General features: G+C 44.5%; 1 protein-coding gene across 1 annotated transcript in view; it reads right to left on the reverse strand.

Annotated features, from left to right (window-relative positions):
- Positions 1–1,852: 1,852 nt before the first annotated feature.
- Positions 1,853–17,567, reverse strand: part of LOC139419004 (polypeptide N-acetylgalactosaminyltransferase-like 6) — a 51,364-nt gene continuing 35,649 nt past the window's right edge. The window contains exons 4-8 of the mRNA XM_071168811.1: positions 15,201–15,308; positions 14,746–14,967; positions 9,326–9,442; positions 3,553–3,702; positions 1,853–2,116 (exon numbers count right to left, since the gene is read on the reverse strand). Coding sequence (XP_071024912.1) covers positions 1,943–2,116; positions 3,553–3,702; positions 9,326–9,442; positions 14,746–14,967; positions 15,201–15,308 — 771 coding nt within the window. The 3' untranslated portion in view covers positions 1,853–1,942. The remainder of the gene's footprint in view (positions 2,117–3,552; positions 3,703–9,325; positions 9,443–14,745; positions 14,968–15,200; positions 15,309–17,567) is intronic.

The raw sequence follows: 17,567 nt of genomic DNA on the forward strand, positions 1-17,567 counted from the left end.
ATGCTGTTTAATCAGCTTCTTGATATGTGGTAGAGCAAAGCCAAGTCAGACAGTGCATGGTTCTCACAGGGGAAGTGAAATGATAGGCTACACGTAACTTTAAATTCCTTGAATAAACATTTTGCGGGTGCCTTTTCATAATCTGGATAGACACGTTTCTAGCTAATGTTACACCAATCAAAGCAGTAGAGCATGCAGTGAAGCAAAACTTTAGTGGACAAAATCATTAATCTTGGGGCGACAGGGGGAGTAGGTTTGTAAAACGCTATCATATGACGCAATTATACCATTTATAATATACTGTATATATTTTAATACTGACCAGATTTTTTGTTTTTTTATCGGTGAAAATTTACAAATTATCCAATGGATTATGATAATTTTCTAGTACGAAAATGAGGTGCAAAAAAACATTTAATTTGCTCCTACTTTAATTTGCTCCATGGCTCAGGCGGCCAAGTGGAACAAAGGCTGTCATCTCAGTGGCGAAGAGGAATAACATTGCAGCTGTTTCTGATTAATAAACAATGCCATGCTGGTGGGTGGTAACATTCAAATAAAACCCAGCGCTGAAACGAAACGTAGGCTGAAAATAATTTGTATGTCATATCATAAGAAAAGACTGCATTCACATGGATTTGCACAAAGTGGGCAGGTTGGATGTGTCACTTCAAGCCCAAATATATCATACTTTGACTAAAACGATGACTAAAACGATGACTTGAAAAAGTGGATTTCTACTGGTGTGGGCGAATAAAGGGATTGATTAAGATGAACAAACAGAACAACTCCCTGATCAAATTGGTAGGCCACCCAGTTGGTGTGTTTTCTGGAACTTTATCAAAATGTATACATTGTGCACAAGGGAGCCACACCCGCAAACCTTGTTACGCACGTGTATAGGGTAAGTCTGAATAACACATACTAAGAAGTGCTTAAATCGAAATGTGTAAAAAAGGCATACATTTCCTAAGGCTGAATCGTCCCATTAGTGCACATGTAGACGAGTTACGAAAACTCTTCAAAAGTGGGCACACAATCATCACTTTTGAATGAGCACCCACATGCATAATCATAAGTCCATGGGCATCTTCTTGGCTGCTATCTACATGTAATATCATTGTGAGATGTGTCATCATATAAATGCTCACACGCCATACAATTGCAATATTTAATGTACTTTTTTCAAATTTTATTCATGTTTACTACATCATTTTCATTGGCTGAACTTCACAACTTCAAATCGTACAATCACGGGGACCAGAAATCTGAAAAACCCATTCAAGTATACACTTAATAAATTATTGTTCTTAAAAAAAAGACTAAATAAATTAATACAAAATAAATACTAATTAAATAATCATGGAAAATAAATAGCCTTACAAAAATGAGCAATTAACGTCATGAACCTCCGATATAGTACAAATCCACCATGCAATCTTGAGAGAGTGACAGTTGGAACATTCCTTTTTCAACCTGAAACAAACAAATACAGTCTACTAGACTTGCTGTGTTTGAACTTTGACCCATAGAGGACCTAGAGGACAGTGTTCTGGAGGTTTCTGTGTCCTCGACCAGCAAGGTGCCCCTGTGTGGCGGCTTAGCTTGGGTCTAGTCTAGTCTGGTTAGTTCTCTGAGAATGGGCGACCTTGAACGTCCCATCAGCCCATTGGGCAGAACCAGGCAGAATCCCAGAATCTCTTTCAGCCAGGAAGGAGTCTTTATCCTCCATTTTGGATCTGATCCCATTGGGCAGAGGATCCGCAGACAGAACAGAAACATAGCCCCAGCCCCCCCACCCCCTTCTCTTCCACTTTGTAGCCCCCACGTTGATGAGCTGGGGGGTCTGGGAGACAGGACCGCTAGCTAACTGGCTGGCCACTTGCTGCTACAATGCACACGTTTGTTTAGTTTTTTTGTCGTGGGGGTTGGCGCCTGGTTCCTAGGAGCTGGCAGCCGCAGCGCTGTTGAATTTGTCCAGGACGGTGGCGTTGACTCTCTGGAACAGCCACTGCTGCGTCTCCGACCCAGGGTCGCATTTATTCATGAAAATCCTCTTATCACCGGGACTGCAGTCCATGCAACCGCTGCTCACCAGGTGGTACAGCAATTTATCCTGTATGTGTTGGCCCAGAGAGCGAGAGAGAGCGTGTGAGAGAGACACAGAGCGCGAAAGAAAAAGCATGAGGTAGAGGTAGAGAGAGAGATAGAGAGAGCGAGAGAGAGAGAGAAAGAGAGAGCAGGAGGCACAGAGAGAAGAGAGGGAGGAAAATAAGGACTGAGATAAATTATTCAAATAAAGTAGAGACAGGTAAGCCTGTCTCCGGCAGGCAGGCTGCTGTTTAATCCTGCTCTCTCTAGTCCCACTCCCTTCAAACAGATTACAGACGGGGAGCTGAGCATCTGACTGCAACAAGGTATTTCCTCCCTCCGTTGGGGGAGGAGTGAGGGGTCTGAATTTGGGAGGTAAACTAGGCTGAGAAATATGAGTTCAACACACAAAAGTTTTTAAACCCCGAGTTCCAACGGACCGTGACATTCCTTTTCTGAATGTTTATTCTTTGGGCTCATCCTCCCTCGCATGACAGAAAGGGAAAGTAACACACAAACGAAAGAGGAATTGAAGGAAGTACGAATCGTTGAAAACGGACAACCCAAATTAAAAATACGTCCCTGGCTTCCAATAAAAGATTATCTATGGTGATTGCGAACTATTAAATATAGCCAGTGATGGATTCAAACTGAAAAAGGATTCTGTGGGGAGGGATAAAGCTGTGGAGAAAGATGAGGAGGTGGAGAACGCCTCAGAGGTACTTGGCAGTCATTTTGTTCTGGTATCATGCGTCCGCCTTCCTGATTTTACAGTGTTCACACAGCCTCAAGCCCCCCTCAGCCCTTTAATAAGCAGCTACTGCATCTGTGTAGCCTGAGCTCAAGACCTGACTGTGTTGTCTTGCCACAGTAATGGAGGTGGCAAACAGATCTGGGACTCACGCTAGCATCTGTGCACCTCGAGCCATTCTAGGCAGAACCTTAAGAGAGATGGGACTGTAATGACATTCTGATTTTGCGCTGAGTAAACATGAATCTCTCCTCCCTAAACGATGTGGAGGAAATAGGAGTGGTGCGATGATAAAATAAGTCCCCTATTACTTTCCTCGACCTGGAACGCAGCAGAAAAAACACGGTGTACATCTTTTCCATTTGATGACTTTGATATTGTGTTGTGACTGAATACATCAGGCCTACATTCCTTTACTACAGTGTTTACGTGGCAACGTATGGACATTTCCCTGGTGTGTAGGACTGCTATCAACGCAATTGAGTTAGCTACCGTCCTGTGGCTGTGGTAGTAATCTGAATGATGAGGTGTTTGATGTGGTGTTATAACAGTAATCATACGGTATATGTAAGTTACCAGGCTTTCTGTTGATGGTTGATTATTTATTGATAATTTACGTTCCACATGGGATTTAAAGCCAAAACAGAAGTAAAGTAAGTGCCATACAGATACAATATAATCGTGTTCTATTTAATTCTGTTTAAAGTTACCTTCCTATAGCTCCAGTGCTGGTTGCCCTTCATGCCGTGGCAGTCGTACAGTGTGACAGGGGAACTCTGGGAGATGGAGTCAAAGCAGAACTTCCTGGTGTGGAGAGGATCCCCTGGCCTGATGTCCTCTCTCCAGCCAAATGTAAATATCTGAATACAAAAACAAGTACACAGGCACAACATGGTATCCAAGTTCCGTTATGAGATTCACAGTATGACTACCCTAAATGTCATTTTAGAGGCGGATGAACATGAGGACAAGAATGCGGTGATGATCTGTTCAGATTTAACAGTAAACAGCAGGAACATTAGTTGCATATGAAGCAATCGCCGGCTACAGTACCCTAAACTTGTTTTGTATTAAAGGAAAATGCCACCCAAACATGATCTTTTGGTATTTGTTTCATTAGTCCATTGTTGATATACTACTAATATGTTTTTCATGTCAGCAATCAAGTTTTCAACATATATAGCTTTCAAAATACATAAATAATGCCAGTATGATGCAAAATTATAATAAGTGCATCATACCAGCTGTATTGCTGTATTTTGAAAGTTGTATATCTTGATTGCTGAAAGGCAAAAACATTTTGGGATTCTATCATGGGTGGAATTTTCCTTTTAGTGTAGTTCTGTGTTTTTCGTATGTTATGGTTCTTTTGCGAGACTAAGTGTTGTGATGGCTGTTGTGCAGACAGCACATGTTGCGACTAATCCTTAATCAAACGATTGAAATGATAATCTTTAATCAAAGGATTTGCAGAGTACCTTCCCAAAAAGGTATTTCTTGCACGGGGCAATATGCAGTTCAAACAATAACATTTGCAAGTTATATTCCTTAAGTGTCAATGGGTACATACAGTATAATTCATTTAAAAGTCACAAAATGGATGTAGCAATTGCAGATTGCTGCTTTAATGGGGCTCCCTAATGGGGCTCCCTAATGGGGCTCCCTGCCTAAATAAAGGTTAAATAAATAAAACATACTCATGGAGGCGTCATTCATTCCTGACTATTACTGACTGACTGACTGACTGATTAACAGGCCGGACTCATGGAGGGGTCACTCCTGACTATTACTGACTGACTGACTGACTGATTAACAGGCCGGACTCATGGAGGGGTCACTCCTGACTATTACTGACTGACTGATTAACAGGCCGGACTCATGGAGGGGTCACTCCTGACTATTACTGACTGACTGACTGACTGATTAACAGGCCGGACTCATGGAGGGGTCACTCCTGACTATTACTGACTGACTGACTGACTGACTGATTAACAGGCCGGACTCATGGAGGGGTCACTCCTGACTAATACTGACTGACTGACTGACTGATTAACAGGCCGGACTCATGGAGGGGTCACTCCTGACTAATACTGACTGACTGACTGACTGATTAACAGGCCGGACTCATGGAGGCGTCATTCATTCCTGACTATTACTGACTGACTGACTGACTGATTAACAGGCCGGACTCATGGAGGGGTCACTCCTGACTATTACTGACTGACTGACTGACTGATTAACAGGCCGGACTCATGGAGGGGTCACTCCTGACTAATACTGACTGACTGACTGACTGATTAACAGGCCGGACTCATGGAGGGGTCACTCCTGACTAATACTGACTGACTGACTGACTGACTGACTGATTAACAGGCCGGACTCATGGAGGGGTCATTCATTCCTGACTATTACTGACTGACTGACTGATTAACAGGCCGGACTCATGGAGGCGTCATTCATTCCTGACTATTACTGACTGACTGACTGATTAACAGGCCGGACTCATGGAGGCGTCATTCATTCCTGACTATTACTGACTGACTGACTGATTAACAGGCCGGACTCATGGAGGCGTCATTCATTCCTGACTATTACTGACTGACTGATTAACAGGCCGGACTCATGGAGGCGTCATTCATTCCTGACTATTACTGACTGACTGACTGATTAACAGGCCGGACTCATGGAGGCGTCATTCATTCCTGACTAATACTGACTGACTGACTGATTAACAGGCCGGACTCATGGAGGCGTCATTCATTCCTGACTATTACTGACTGACTGACTGATTAACAGGCCGGACTCATGGAGGCGTCATTCATTCCTGACTATTACTGACTGACTGATTAACAGGCCGGACTCATGGAGGCGTCATTCATTCCTGAAAATTACTGACTGACTGACTGATTAACAGGCCGGACTCATGGAGGCGTCATTCATTCCTGACTATTACTGACTGATTAACAGGCCGGACTCATGGAGGCGTCATTCATTCCTGACTATTACTGACTGACTGATTAACAGGCCGGACTCATGGAGGCGTCATTCATTCCTGACTATTACTGACTGACTGACTGATTAACAGGCCGGACTCATGGACGGGTCACTCCTGACTGATACTGACTGACTGACTGACTGATTAACAGGCCGGACTCATGGAGGGGTCACTCCTGACTGATACTGACTGACTGACTGACTGATTAACAGGCCGGACTCATGGAGGGGTCACTCCTGACTAATACTGACTGACTGACTGACTGATTAACAGGCCGGACTCATGGAGGGGTCACTCCTGACTAATACTGACTGACTGACTGACTGATTAACAGGCCGGACTCATGGAGGGGTCACTCCTGACTAATACTGACTGACTGACTGACTGATTAACAGGCCGGACTCATGGAGGGGTCACTCCTGACTAATACTGACTGACTGACTGACTGATTAACAGGCCGGACTCATGGAGGGGTCACTCCTGACTAATACTGACTGACTGACTGACTGACTGACTGACTGACTGACTGACTGACTGATTAACAGGCCGGACTCATGGAGGGGTCATTCATTCCTGACTATTACTGACTGACTGACGGATAAACAGGCCGGACTCATGGAGGGGTCATTCATTCCTGACTATTACTGACTGACTGACTGATTAACAGGCCGGACTCATGGAGGCGTCATTCATTCCTGACTAATACTGACTGACTGACTGATTAACAGGCCGGACTCATGGAGGCGTCATTCATTCCTGACTATTACTGACTGACTGACTGATTAACAGGCCGGACTCATGGAGGCGTCATTCATTCCTGACTATTACTGACTGACTGATTAACAGGCCGGACTCATGGAGGCGTCATTCATTCCTGACTATTACTGACTGACTGACTGATTAACAGGCCGGACTCATGGAGGCGTCATTCATTCCTGACTATTACTGACTGACTGACTGATTAACAGGCCGGACTCATGGAGGCGTCATTCATTCCTGACTATTACTGACTGACTGATTAACAGGCCGGACTCATGGAGGCGTCATTCATTCCTGACTATTACTGACTGACTGACTGATTAACAGGCCGGACTCATGGACGGGTCACTCCTGACTGATACTGACTGACTGACTGACTGATTAACAGGCCGGACTCATGGAGGGGTCACTCCTGACTGATACTGACTGACTGACTGATTGATTAACAGGCCGGACTCATGGAGTGGCCATTCCTGACTGATACTGACTGACTGACTGATTGATTAACAGGCCGGACTCATGGAGGGGCCATTCCTGACTAATACTGACTGACTGACTGACTGATTAACAGGCCGGACTCATGGAGGGGCCATTCCTGACTAACACTGACTGACTGACTGATTAACAGGCCAGACTCATGGAAGGGCCATTCCTGACTAATACTGACTGACTGACTGACTGATTAACAGGCCGGACTCATGGAGGGGCCATTCCTGACTAACACTGACTGACTGACTGATTAACAGGCCAGACTCATGGAAGGGCCATTCCTGACTAATACTGACTGACTGACTGAATGATTAACAGGCCGGACTCATGGAGGGGCCATTCCTGACTAACACTGACTGACTGACTGATTAACAGGCCAGACTCATGGAAGGGCCATTCCTGACTAATACTGACTGACTGACTGAATGATTAACAGGCCGGACTCATGGAGGGGCCATTCCTGACTAACACTGACTGACTGACTGATTAACAGGCCAGACTCATGGAAGGGCCATTCCTGACTAATACTGACTGACTGACTGAATGATTAACAGGCCGGACTCATGGAGGGGCCATTCCTGACTAACACTGACTGACTGACTGATTAACAGGCCAGACTCATGGAAGGGCCATTCCTGACTAATACTGACTGACTGACTGAATGATTAACAGGCCGGACTCATGGAGGGGCCATTCCTGACTAACACTGACTGACTGACTGATTAACAGGCCAGACTCATGGAAGGGCCATTCCTGACTAATACTGACTGACTGACTGACTGATTAACAGGCCGGACTCATGGAGGGGCCATTCCTGACTAACACTGACTGACTGACTGATTAACAGGCCAGACTCATGGAAGGGCCATTCCTGACTAATACTGACTGACTGACTGAATGATTAACAGGCCGGACTCATGGAGGGGCCATTCCTGACTAACACTGACTGACTGACTGATTAACAGGCCAGACTCATGGAGGGGCCATTCCTGACTAACACTGACTGACTGACTGATTAACAGGCCAGACTCATGGAAGGGCCATTCCTGACTAATACTGACTGACTGACTGAATGATTAACAGGCCGGACTCATGGAGGGGCCATTCCTGACTAACACTGACTGACTGACTGATTAACAGGCCAGACTCATGGAAGGGCCATTCCTGACTAATACTGACTGACTGACTGAATGATTAACAGGCCGGACTCATGGAGGGGCCATTCCTGACTAACACTGACTGACTGACTGATTAACAGGCCAGACTCATGGAAGGGCCATTCCTGACTAATACTGACTGACTGACTGACTGATTAACAGGCCGGACTCATGGAGGGGCCATTCCTGACTAACACTGACTGACTGACTGATTAACAGGCCAGACTCATGGAAGGGCCATTCCTGACTAATACTGACTGACTGACTGAATGATTAACAGGCCGGACTCATGGAGGGGCCATTCCTGACTAACACTGACTGACTGACTGATTAACAGGCCAGACTCATGGAAGGGCCATTCCTGACTAATACTGACTGACTGACTGAATGATTAACAGGCCGGTGATGTGCTATAGTATAGACTACACCATACTATACAGTATAGACTATACCTTACTATACAGTATTATATGGTAGTCTACTCCCTACTATACAGTATAATATAGTATAGATTACACCCTACTTTACACGATAATCAAGCATTTCACTACACTCGCATTAACATCTGCTAACCATGTGTATGTGACAAATAAAATTGGATTTGATTTAGTATAGACTACACTGTACCAAACAGTTTAATTTAGTATAGACTACACCCTAATATACAGTATAATATAGTATAGACTACACCCAGTATACAGTATAATAGGGTATAGACTAAACATACACCCTACTACACAGTATAATATAGTATGGACCACACCCTACTATACAGTATAATATAGACAACACCGTACCATAGAGTATAGTATAGACTACACCACGCTATACAGTATAATATAGTATAGACTACACCTACACCCTACCATACAGAATAATATAGACTACACCCTACTTACTATACAGTATAATATAGTATAGACTACACCTACACCCTACCATACATAATAATATAGACTACACCCTACTTACTATACAGTATAATATAGTATAGACTACACCTACACCCTACTATACAGTATAATGTAGTAGAGACGAACACCTACATCCTACTATACAGTACACGGCTCCGGTTGTACCTACCTGCTCGTGTGCCCAGGTGCGTTCAGCCCCCTCCTTCAGACAGGCGTCCAGTCGCAGCTCTGTCCCTGTGGGGCCGTGCTTGGAGTCTATGCACAGACCTGATGCAGCGTTACGAATCTACAAGGACACAAAGAGGGCTCAGTTAAAACCAAACACACACACACACTTTGAAGGCTCCCAAAAACAGCGAAAGGGAGGCCTCGGTGAAGACTTGCACGCCCGCCCACACACACACACACACACAAACACACAAACACGCAATATACATCTATAGATGTAGAGACCACAGGATGAGATACTCTGTCTTCTCTCTAATGCTCAAAGCTCTGATCAATGGACTCCAGTGTAGAGTGGAATCCATGGCAACCTTCCAAACACACTGTACACAGTAACTTAGTACAAGCAGCCAACTATTTATACACAGTATGTGGTTTTAAGTAACAGCGTATGATCTGACATGGTATCAAAGCTCTCAGTTTGCTGACACGATCTACTCTCACCAGTGACTGTAAGAGATAAGCTAATTAGTTCCTGGAGCATCTTCCTCCCTCTAAACCGGAGTTAATAGGCGCCCCCCCCCCCCCCTACTGTGAAAACTTAAAAGTTTCAGAGTTACTTGGCTCTCAAACACATTTGGTTGACTGTGTCATTTGCCTAATTCTCTTTATAGCATTCAGGTGAGCTTGGCTCGTGTCACAGTATGCCTCAATAATGCATGAATCCAGTAGCACTGCATCTAAAGTAGTCTGGTCTCTGTCTGTCTCTGTGGTCCTCACTAACACATTCAGAGGAGAGAGAAAGGCGAGGGCAGAGGAGAGGAGAGAGGACAAAGGAGGAGAGAGGGGGAGAGTGAGTTAGAGTGTGTGAGAGATAGACAGAGAGAGAGCGAGAGGAATGGTTGGAGAGAGGAGGTTCTACAGGGTCAGAGTGAGACACTGTATTTGACAGGAAGGAGACCAGGGATGGAATACTCAGAGGTGTTTTGCACAGGGTTGACTCTCTTATAAAAGTTGTTACCCCTGCTCGCCCCTAGATGGGGCCAAAGACATTAACTAGGGCTGTAGCAAACAATGGTGATTGTTTGACTGTTAGTGTGGAGAATGTCTGACAACAACGCTATGGCTGGCTCTGAAAATGTTGATTATAAAAATGTATACCAACTCAATGTCAGCTCTCCTCAATGTTGTGATAAAGTCGAGATAAAAACTTGTGAGCTGTGAAAAATGGAGCAACAAAAACTAAACTAACGGAATGACAGATAAATTCTCTACAAAATGGCGACACATTTCTTGCCTCAGTGCTTTCTGCCTCTTTGGTTGCTCCTGCATCTAAACTAGAGAGGCCCTCCCCTTTTCCCATCATGAAGGAGTGAAATATTCAAGACAAGTGAACAACAACAGAAACATCCATTAGGTACAGGTCAGATGTGACCAATTTTCTGCAGGCAGCTCCATCTCTGGAAGGTCACATCGTCACCCACACATAGTTCTACTCTGAGATAAGATGACTTATATTCTCTAGGATGCAGCCAATGAGAAAAGACAGGGAAACACGGTTTCCCTGACATAGACCTAATTCAATCGGACACTATTCCAAAAGGATGATACATACCAATAATAGAAATCTTTGTTGCAAAGTTCTACAGTATTTTACATGGCAAACAATAATACGAGTTTAGTCCTTTAAATGCTGCAAACAAACTTGGCAATTATGTGCCTATCAGGGACCCGTGGAGCAGCATTATTGTGTAATGAAGCAAAAAGTTTTGCCAGATGTGCAGTTGGAAATGCAAAATAATACCCACCTGCAATGCAATTCAGAAACCTCAAATAATCAAAACTCCCTCAGCCTGCCGCCTGCATCGGCAAAGTGCATTTAACCACAGGGTCATTAGGAGTAAACTGCTGATCGCTCTGAAAGACCAATAATGTTGTGCGAATTGTACTGCATAATGGGCCTTCACTCTCCACTTTTCACAAGCCTCATCTGTCTGAAATGGGCCCAGGAGTAAAACACAGTGCTTATCCCTGATGCCATGCCTATCAACATGCCAGCGCTGATCTAGAGACACAGTTAGAGCCGAATCAAAAGGCCTGATGATTGCATCACTTGAAGTGATTTAGACCTATTGAAGGAGCCGTGGTGTGGAGTTGTGGGGAGGGAGGAAGATTGGATGGTGGGTAGGGGGTCAGATCGACAGCCCCCTATTTACCCAGTCTGCACAGCTCCAAGGCCGAGGTGTCGAGAAGGCTGACCCCCTGATCGTCATCTTCCAGAGATGTAGAGGAAGTTTAATCTGAGCTCTCTCTCCTCTATGTCTGTCTCACAATCTCACTCTCTCTTTGTCCCTCTGATCTTATATCTCTCTCTCTCGGTCTCCCCCCTCTCTCTTCTCTCTCCCTCTCCTCCCTTGCAATCTGGGCTTGAATACCCAATGAGAGATCTTTATAGTTCCATAGATCAGGTGTGGTGACAGCGGAGGGACAGGCGGGGTGACAGGCGAGGTGAGAGCCAGAGAAGAGATGGCACATGAAGCTGTCAGCCTGACGATAAAATGACTACCATCCTCACCCGGGGGAGGAAAGAGGAGATATTTACCTACTGTACAAACATTTTCTCATCAAGGCAGAGCAAGGAATCCAATTATATGTAATGCAAAATGTATTTCATTTTTCATATTAACGTACAACGTGTTCGCCGTGAGGTTTCTGAAATGTTTCAGTGGCTTGAGAGGAGGATGTGGTTTCCTTCCGGCACATTGGATGAATTTATTAGTGAATGATGTATCCCAGGTCCATCTAACCATCTATCAGTGATGATTAAAACTACTCCTGCACCCAACCTCCCTATGGAAAAAAACTGGTTGGGAAACAATCTCCACGAATACCTGATTCTTAGCCTGGAATCCCCACTATTTTCAGTTGAAGTTGGAAGTTTACATACACTTAGGTTGGAGTCATTAAAACTCGTTTTTCAACCACTCCACAAATTCCTTGTTAACAAACTATAGTTTAGGCAAGTTGGTTAGGACATCTACTTTGTGCATGACACAAGTCATTTTTCCAACAATTGTTTACAGACAGATTATTTCACGTCATCATTCACTGTATCACATTTCCAGTGGGTCAGAAGTTTACATACACTAAGTTGACTGTGCCTTTTAAACAGCTTGGAAAATTCCAGAAAATGATGCCATGGCTTTAGAAGCTTCTGATAGGCTAATTGACATAATTTGAGTCAATTGGAGGTGTACATGTGGATGTATTTCAAGGCCTACCTTCAAACTCAGTGCCTCTTTGCTTGACATCATACTGCGCAGGAAGGAGAAGCGTTCTGTCTCCTAGAGATGAACATACTTTGGTCCGAAAAGTGCAAATCAATCCCAGAACAACAGCAAAGGACCGTGTGAAGATGCTGGAGGAAACAGGTACCAAAGTATCTATGTCCACAATAAAATGAGTCCTATATTGATATAATCTGAAAGGCCGCTCAGAAATGAAGAAGCCACTGATCCAAAACTGCCATAAAAAAAGCCAGACTACAGTTTGCAACTGCACATGGGGACAAAGATTGTACTTTTTGGAGAAATGTACTCTGGTCTGGTCTGATGAAACAAAAATAGAACTGTTTGGCCATAATGACCATCGTTATGTTTGGAGGAAAAAGGGGGAGGGCTTGCAAGCCGAAGAACATCATCCCAACCGTGAAGCACGGGGGTGGCAGCATCATGTTGTGGGGGTGCTTTGCTGCAGGATGGACCGGTGCACCTCACAAAATAGATGGCATCATGAGGATGGAAAATTATGTTGATATATTGAAGCAACATCTCAAGACATCAGTCAGGAAGTTAAAGCTTGGTCGCAAATGGGTCTTCCAAATGGACAATGACCCCAAGCATACTTCCAAAGTTGTGGCAAAATGGCTTGATGACAACAAAGTCAAGGTATTGGAATGGCCATCACAAGCCCTGACCTCAATCCCAAAGAAAAATTGTGGGCAGAACTGAAAAAGCGTGTGCGAGCAAGGAGGCCTACAAATCTGACTCAGTTACACCAGCTCTGTCAGGAGAAATCTGCCAAAATTCACCCAACTTTTTGTTGGAAGCTTGTGGAAGGCTACCCGAAACGTTTGACCCAAGTTAAACAATTTAAAGGCAATGCTACCAAATACTAAATGAGTGTATGTCAACTTCTGACCCACTGGGAATGTAATGAAAGGAATAAAAGCTGAAATAAATCATTCTCTCTACTATAATTCTGACATTTCACATTCTTAAAATAAAGTGGTGATCCTAAATGACCTAAGACAGAGAATTGTTATTGAGATTAAATGTCAGGAATTGTGAAAAAACGGGAGTTTAAATGTATTTGGCTAAGGTGTATGTAAACCTCCGACTTCAACTGTAAATGGTGAACGGAGCATACGAGTGTGGATTCCAGGCAACCTGATTCCAGCTCCTGCATTTATGGGTATGATTGCCTGAGGCTAGATCCCATCCTCACAGAGCGCAGATAGAGTGAGATTGTGTGTGTGTGCCAGAGAACAGATAGAGTGAGATAGTAATAAACTGCCAAGGCCATCTCCAGCCCCATCCCTTCACAGGTAACACAGAGAGGCATTATATATACCTCAGAATACGATGCAGCAAACTGCATGCCATGTTTATGAACAATGTAAAGTCAAATCTGCCACTTATGGTTTCTGGGGGTAGAGAAGCAGACAGTCCAGCTGTGTCCGTTTTGTGACACTGTCTACTCTAAAACATTTCATTAGCAGGCTGCTGGCTGCCTGTCCCATATGAGAAACGCATTACGTTTCAGCGAGCACCAGACATTCATAAATCAATGAACATGGAAGTCCCAAATGGCCCCCTATTCCCTATATAGTGCACTATTTTGAGCCATGATCAAAAGCAATGCACTATAAAGGGAATAGGGTGCCATTTGGGATGTAGCTCTGGTAGAATAATAGCCTTCCGTGACACACCTGTGGAGGCATTCAGGGACTGTCTCTTAGCTGATGTATTGGTGTCTGGAAATAGATTCATTCATTACAATACCAGCTAAAAATACGCAAGAAACCAAATCAGCCTGTGGATACTGCTCAGACTTAGCTGTTATTGGTGGCATGTAAGAGAGTGGGTTTATGTAGGCCTAAGTATTGTGAAAAGTCCTATTATTTGTATCAATGCCTCAGTAAGTGACCTCGAAAACATGACCTGACATTTCATTTTGGATTCTAAGGTAATCACATATGGTTTTATATGCCTTTGTATGCTTTTCTGTTCGTGTGTGTGTGTACCGGCTCCTTCGAGTGTGTCAATTCGTTCTGTAGGTGCGTTAGCTCTGTCCGTATGCGTACGCGCTCTTGTATGTGTGTGAATGTGTGTGGTGGTTCTGTGTGTATTCCTAACTTCCTACCTCTCCCCAGGCGGCAGGCAGCGGCTCCACAGCGGGGTAGTACTTGGCCAGGTCCCAGGCCACAGCGTTCATGTACCACTTGAAGTCTTTACACTTGAGGTGTCTTCTCAGCTCCTTCTGGGCTGTCAGGTCCCCGGTGGACAGGTGGCGGTACTCTGGACGACGCTGGTAGATGAACTCTGTGTACTCATCCATCCATGTCTCAGCCACCCTCTTCAGGTTCTGAGATAAGGGAGAGAGAGAGATGGGGTTAGGAGATGGACTGTCTGTGTGTTTAGCTTATCACAGCACAGGTCACAGTGCGCTGAGTAAGTCAGACCACATCTTAAATCAGATAGTTAAACTGAGGATGTAGGTCCAGCCATCTATCAGCCATGTGCAACCAGTCAAAATGGCTGCATGTTAGCCATAACCAGTTGATGGAAGCAGTGTATTGACTGGTCAGTCTAACTTACTCTGGCTAGGCTTGTTCCAGATGGCACTTTGTAGGGGACGTATTTCCTGTAGATATGTCCTACTCGGGAGCATGGTACGTCGTACATACTGCCCCCACACATCCATACCTGAATGGAGATGGAACACAAATAATGCCTCAGTAAATTACTTCAAAAGCTTCCTGTCAGCCTGCTAGCTATGTGTTCTAAGCAAGGCTGCAAAACCTTTGTAACTTAACCAACCGTGTTTTAGGGTTGCAAAATGTCAGGAACAATTAATACATTTTCTGGTTTTCCAGAATACCTGGTTGGATGATTCTGGATTTCCTGCTTATTCCCTCCTGATTCTGGGATTTCCTGCTTATTCCCTACTGATTCTGGGATTTCCTGCTTATTCCCTCCTGATTCTGGGATTTCCTGCTTATTCCCTCCTGATTCTGGGATTCCCTGCTTATTCCCTCCTGATTCTGGATTTCCTGCTTATTCCCTCCTGATTCTGGGATTTCCTGCTTATTCCCTCCTGATTCTGGGATTTCCTGCTTATTCCCTCCTGATTCTGGGATTCCCTGCTTATTCCCTCCTGATTCTGGATTTCCTGCTTATTCCCTCCTGATTCTGGGATTTCCTGCTTATTCCCTCCTGATTCTGGGATTCCCTGCTTATTCCCTCCTGATTCTGGATTTCCTGCTTATTCCCTCCTGATTCTGGGATTTCCTGCTTATTCCCTCCTGATTCTGGGATTTCCTGCTTATTCCCTCCTGATTCTGGATTTCCTGCTTATTCCCTCCTGATTCTGGGATTTCCTGCTTATTCCCTCCTGATTCTGGGATTTCCTGCTTATTCCCCCCTGATTCTGGGATTTCCTGCTTATTCCCTCCTGATTCTGGGATTTCCTGCTTATTCCCTCCTGATTCTGGGATTTCCTGCTTATTCCCTCCTGATTCTGGGATTTCCTGCTTATTCCCTCCTGATTCTGGATTTCCTGCTTATTCCCTCCTGATTCTGGATGTCCTGCTTATTCCCTCCTGATTCTGGGATTTCCTGCTTATTCCCTCCTGATTCTGGGATTTCCTGCTTATTCCCGCCTGATTCTGGATTTCCTGCTTATTCCCTCCTGATTCTGGGATTTCCTGCTTATTCCCTCCTGATTCTGGGATTTCCTGCTTATTCCCTCCTGATTCTGGGATTTCCTGCTTATTCCCTCCTGATTCTGGGATTTCCTGCTTATTCCCTCCTGATTCTGGATTTCCTGCTTATTCCCTCCTGATTCTGGGATTTCCTGCTTATTCCCTCCTGATTCTGGGATTTCCTGCTTATTCCCTCCTGATTTTGGGATTTCCTGCTTATTCCCTCCTGATTCTGGATTTCCTGCTTATTCCCTCCTGATTCTGGGATGTCCTGCTTATTCCCTCCTGATTCTGGATTTCCTGCTTATTCCCTCCTGATTCTGGATTTCCTGCTTATCCCCTCCTGATTCTGGATTTCCTGCTTATTCCCTCCTGATTCTGGATTTCCTGCTTATTCCCTCCTGATTCTGGGATTTCCTGCTTATTCCCTCCTGATTCTGGGATTTCCTGCTTATTCCCTCCTGATTCTGGATTTCCTGCTTATTCCCTCCTGATTCTGGATTTCCTGCTTATTCCCTCCTGATTCTGGGATTTCCTGCTTATTCCCTCCTGATTCTGGGATTTCCTGCTTATTCCCTCCTGATTCTGGATTTCCTGCTTATTCCCTCCTGATTCTGGGATTTCCTGCTTATTCCCTCCTGATTCTGGGATTTCCTGCTTATTCCCTCCTGATTCTGGGATTTCCTGCTTATTCCCTCCTGATTCTGGGATTTCCTGCTTATTCCCTCCTGATTCTGGGATTTCCTGCTTATTCCCTCCTGATTCTGGATTTCCTGCTTATTCCCTCCTGATTCTGGGATTTCCTGCTTATTCCCTCCTGATTCTGGGATTTCCTGCTTATTCCCTCCTGATTCTGGGATTTCCTGCTTATTCCCTCCTGATTCTGGGATTTCGGGAGAAATCAGAACATTTATTGAATGTTCCCGGAATTGTTCAACCCTAGTTGTAAGCATTGAAGTAAAGAAAGAAAAGAAAAAAGCACACTTTGTTTTTCCTATTGCTCCAGAAAGGAATCTTTCAATTTTAAAGCCCTGAGTTATTGTGGACTGAGTTCAGAGTGAGGATATTGTTGTTGAAATGGTTGTGTTCTGTTTGTTGCAAGACAGACAACCTATTGTCCTGTCCCTCTGTCCACACTTGAAGTGGATTCCCACTTTGTCTGCTTGGCAGGGCCACATTATAAGCCTCTTTGAGCGGAGGGAATGAAAGAAATCCTATTTCCAGAGCACTCCGCTCGATACCCCTCTTTTCCTGCATCAAA

Source organism: Oncorhynchus clarkii, chromosome 10 (genome assembly GCF_045791955.1).
Source record: "Oncorhynchus clarkii lewisi isolate Uvic-CL-2024 chromosome 10, UVic_Ocla_1.0, whole genome shotgun sequence".
In the NCBI taxonomy this organism is placed as follows: Eukaryota; Metazoa; Chordata; class Actinopteri; order Salmoniformes; family Salmonidae; genus Oncorhynchus; species Oncorhynchus clarkii.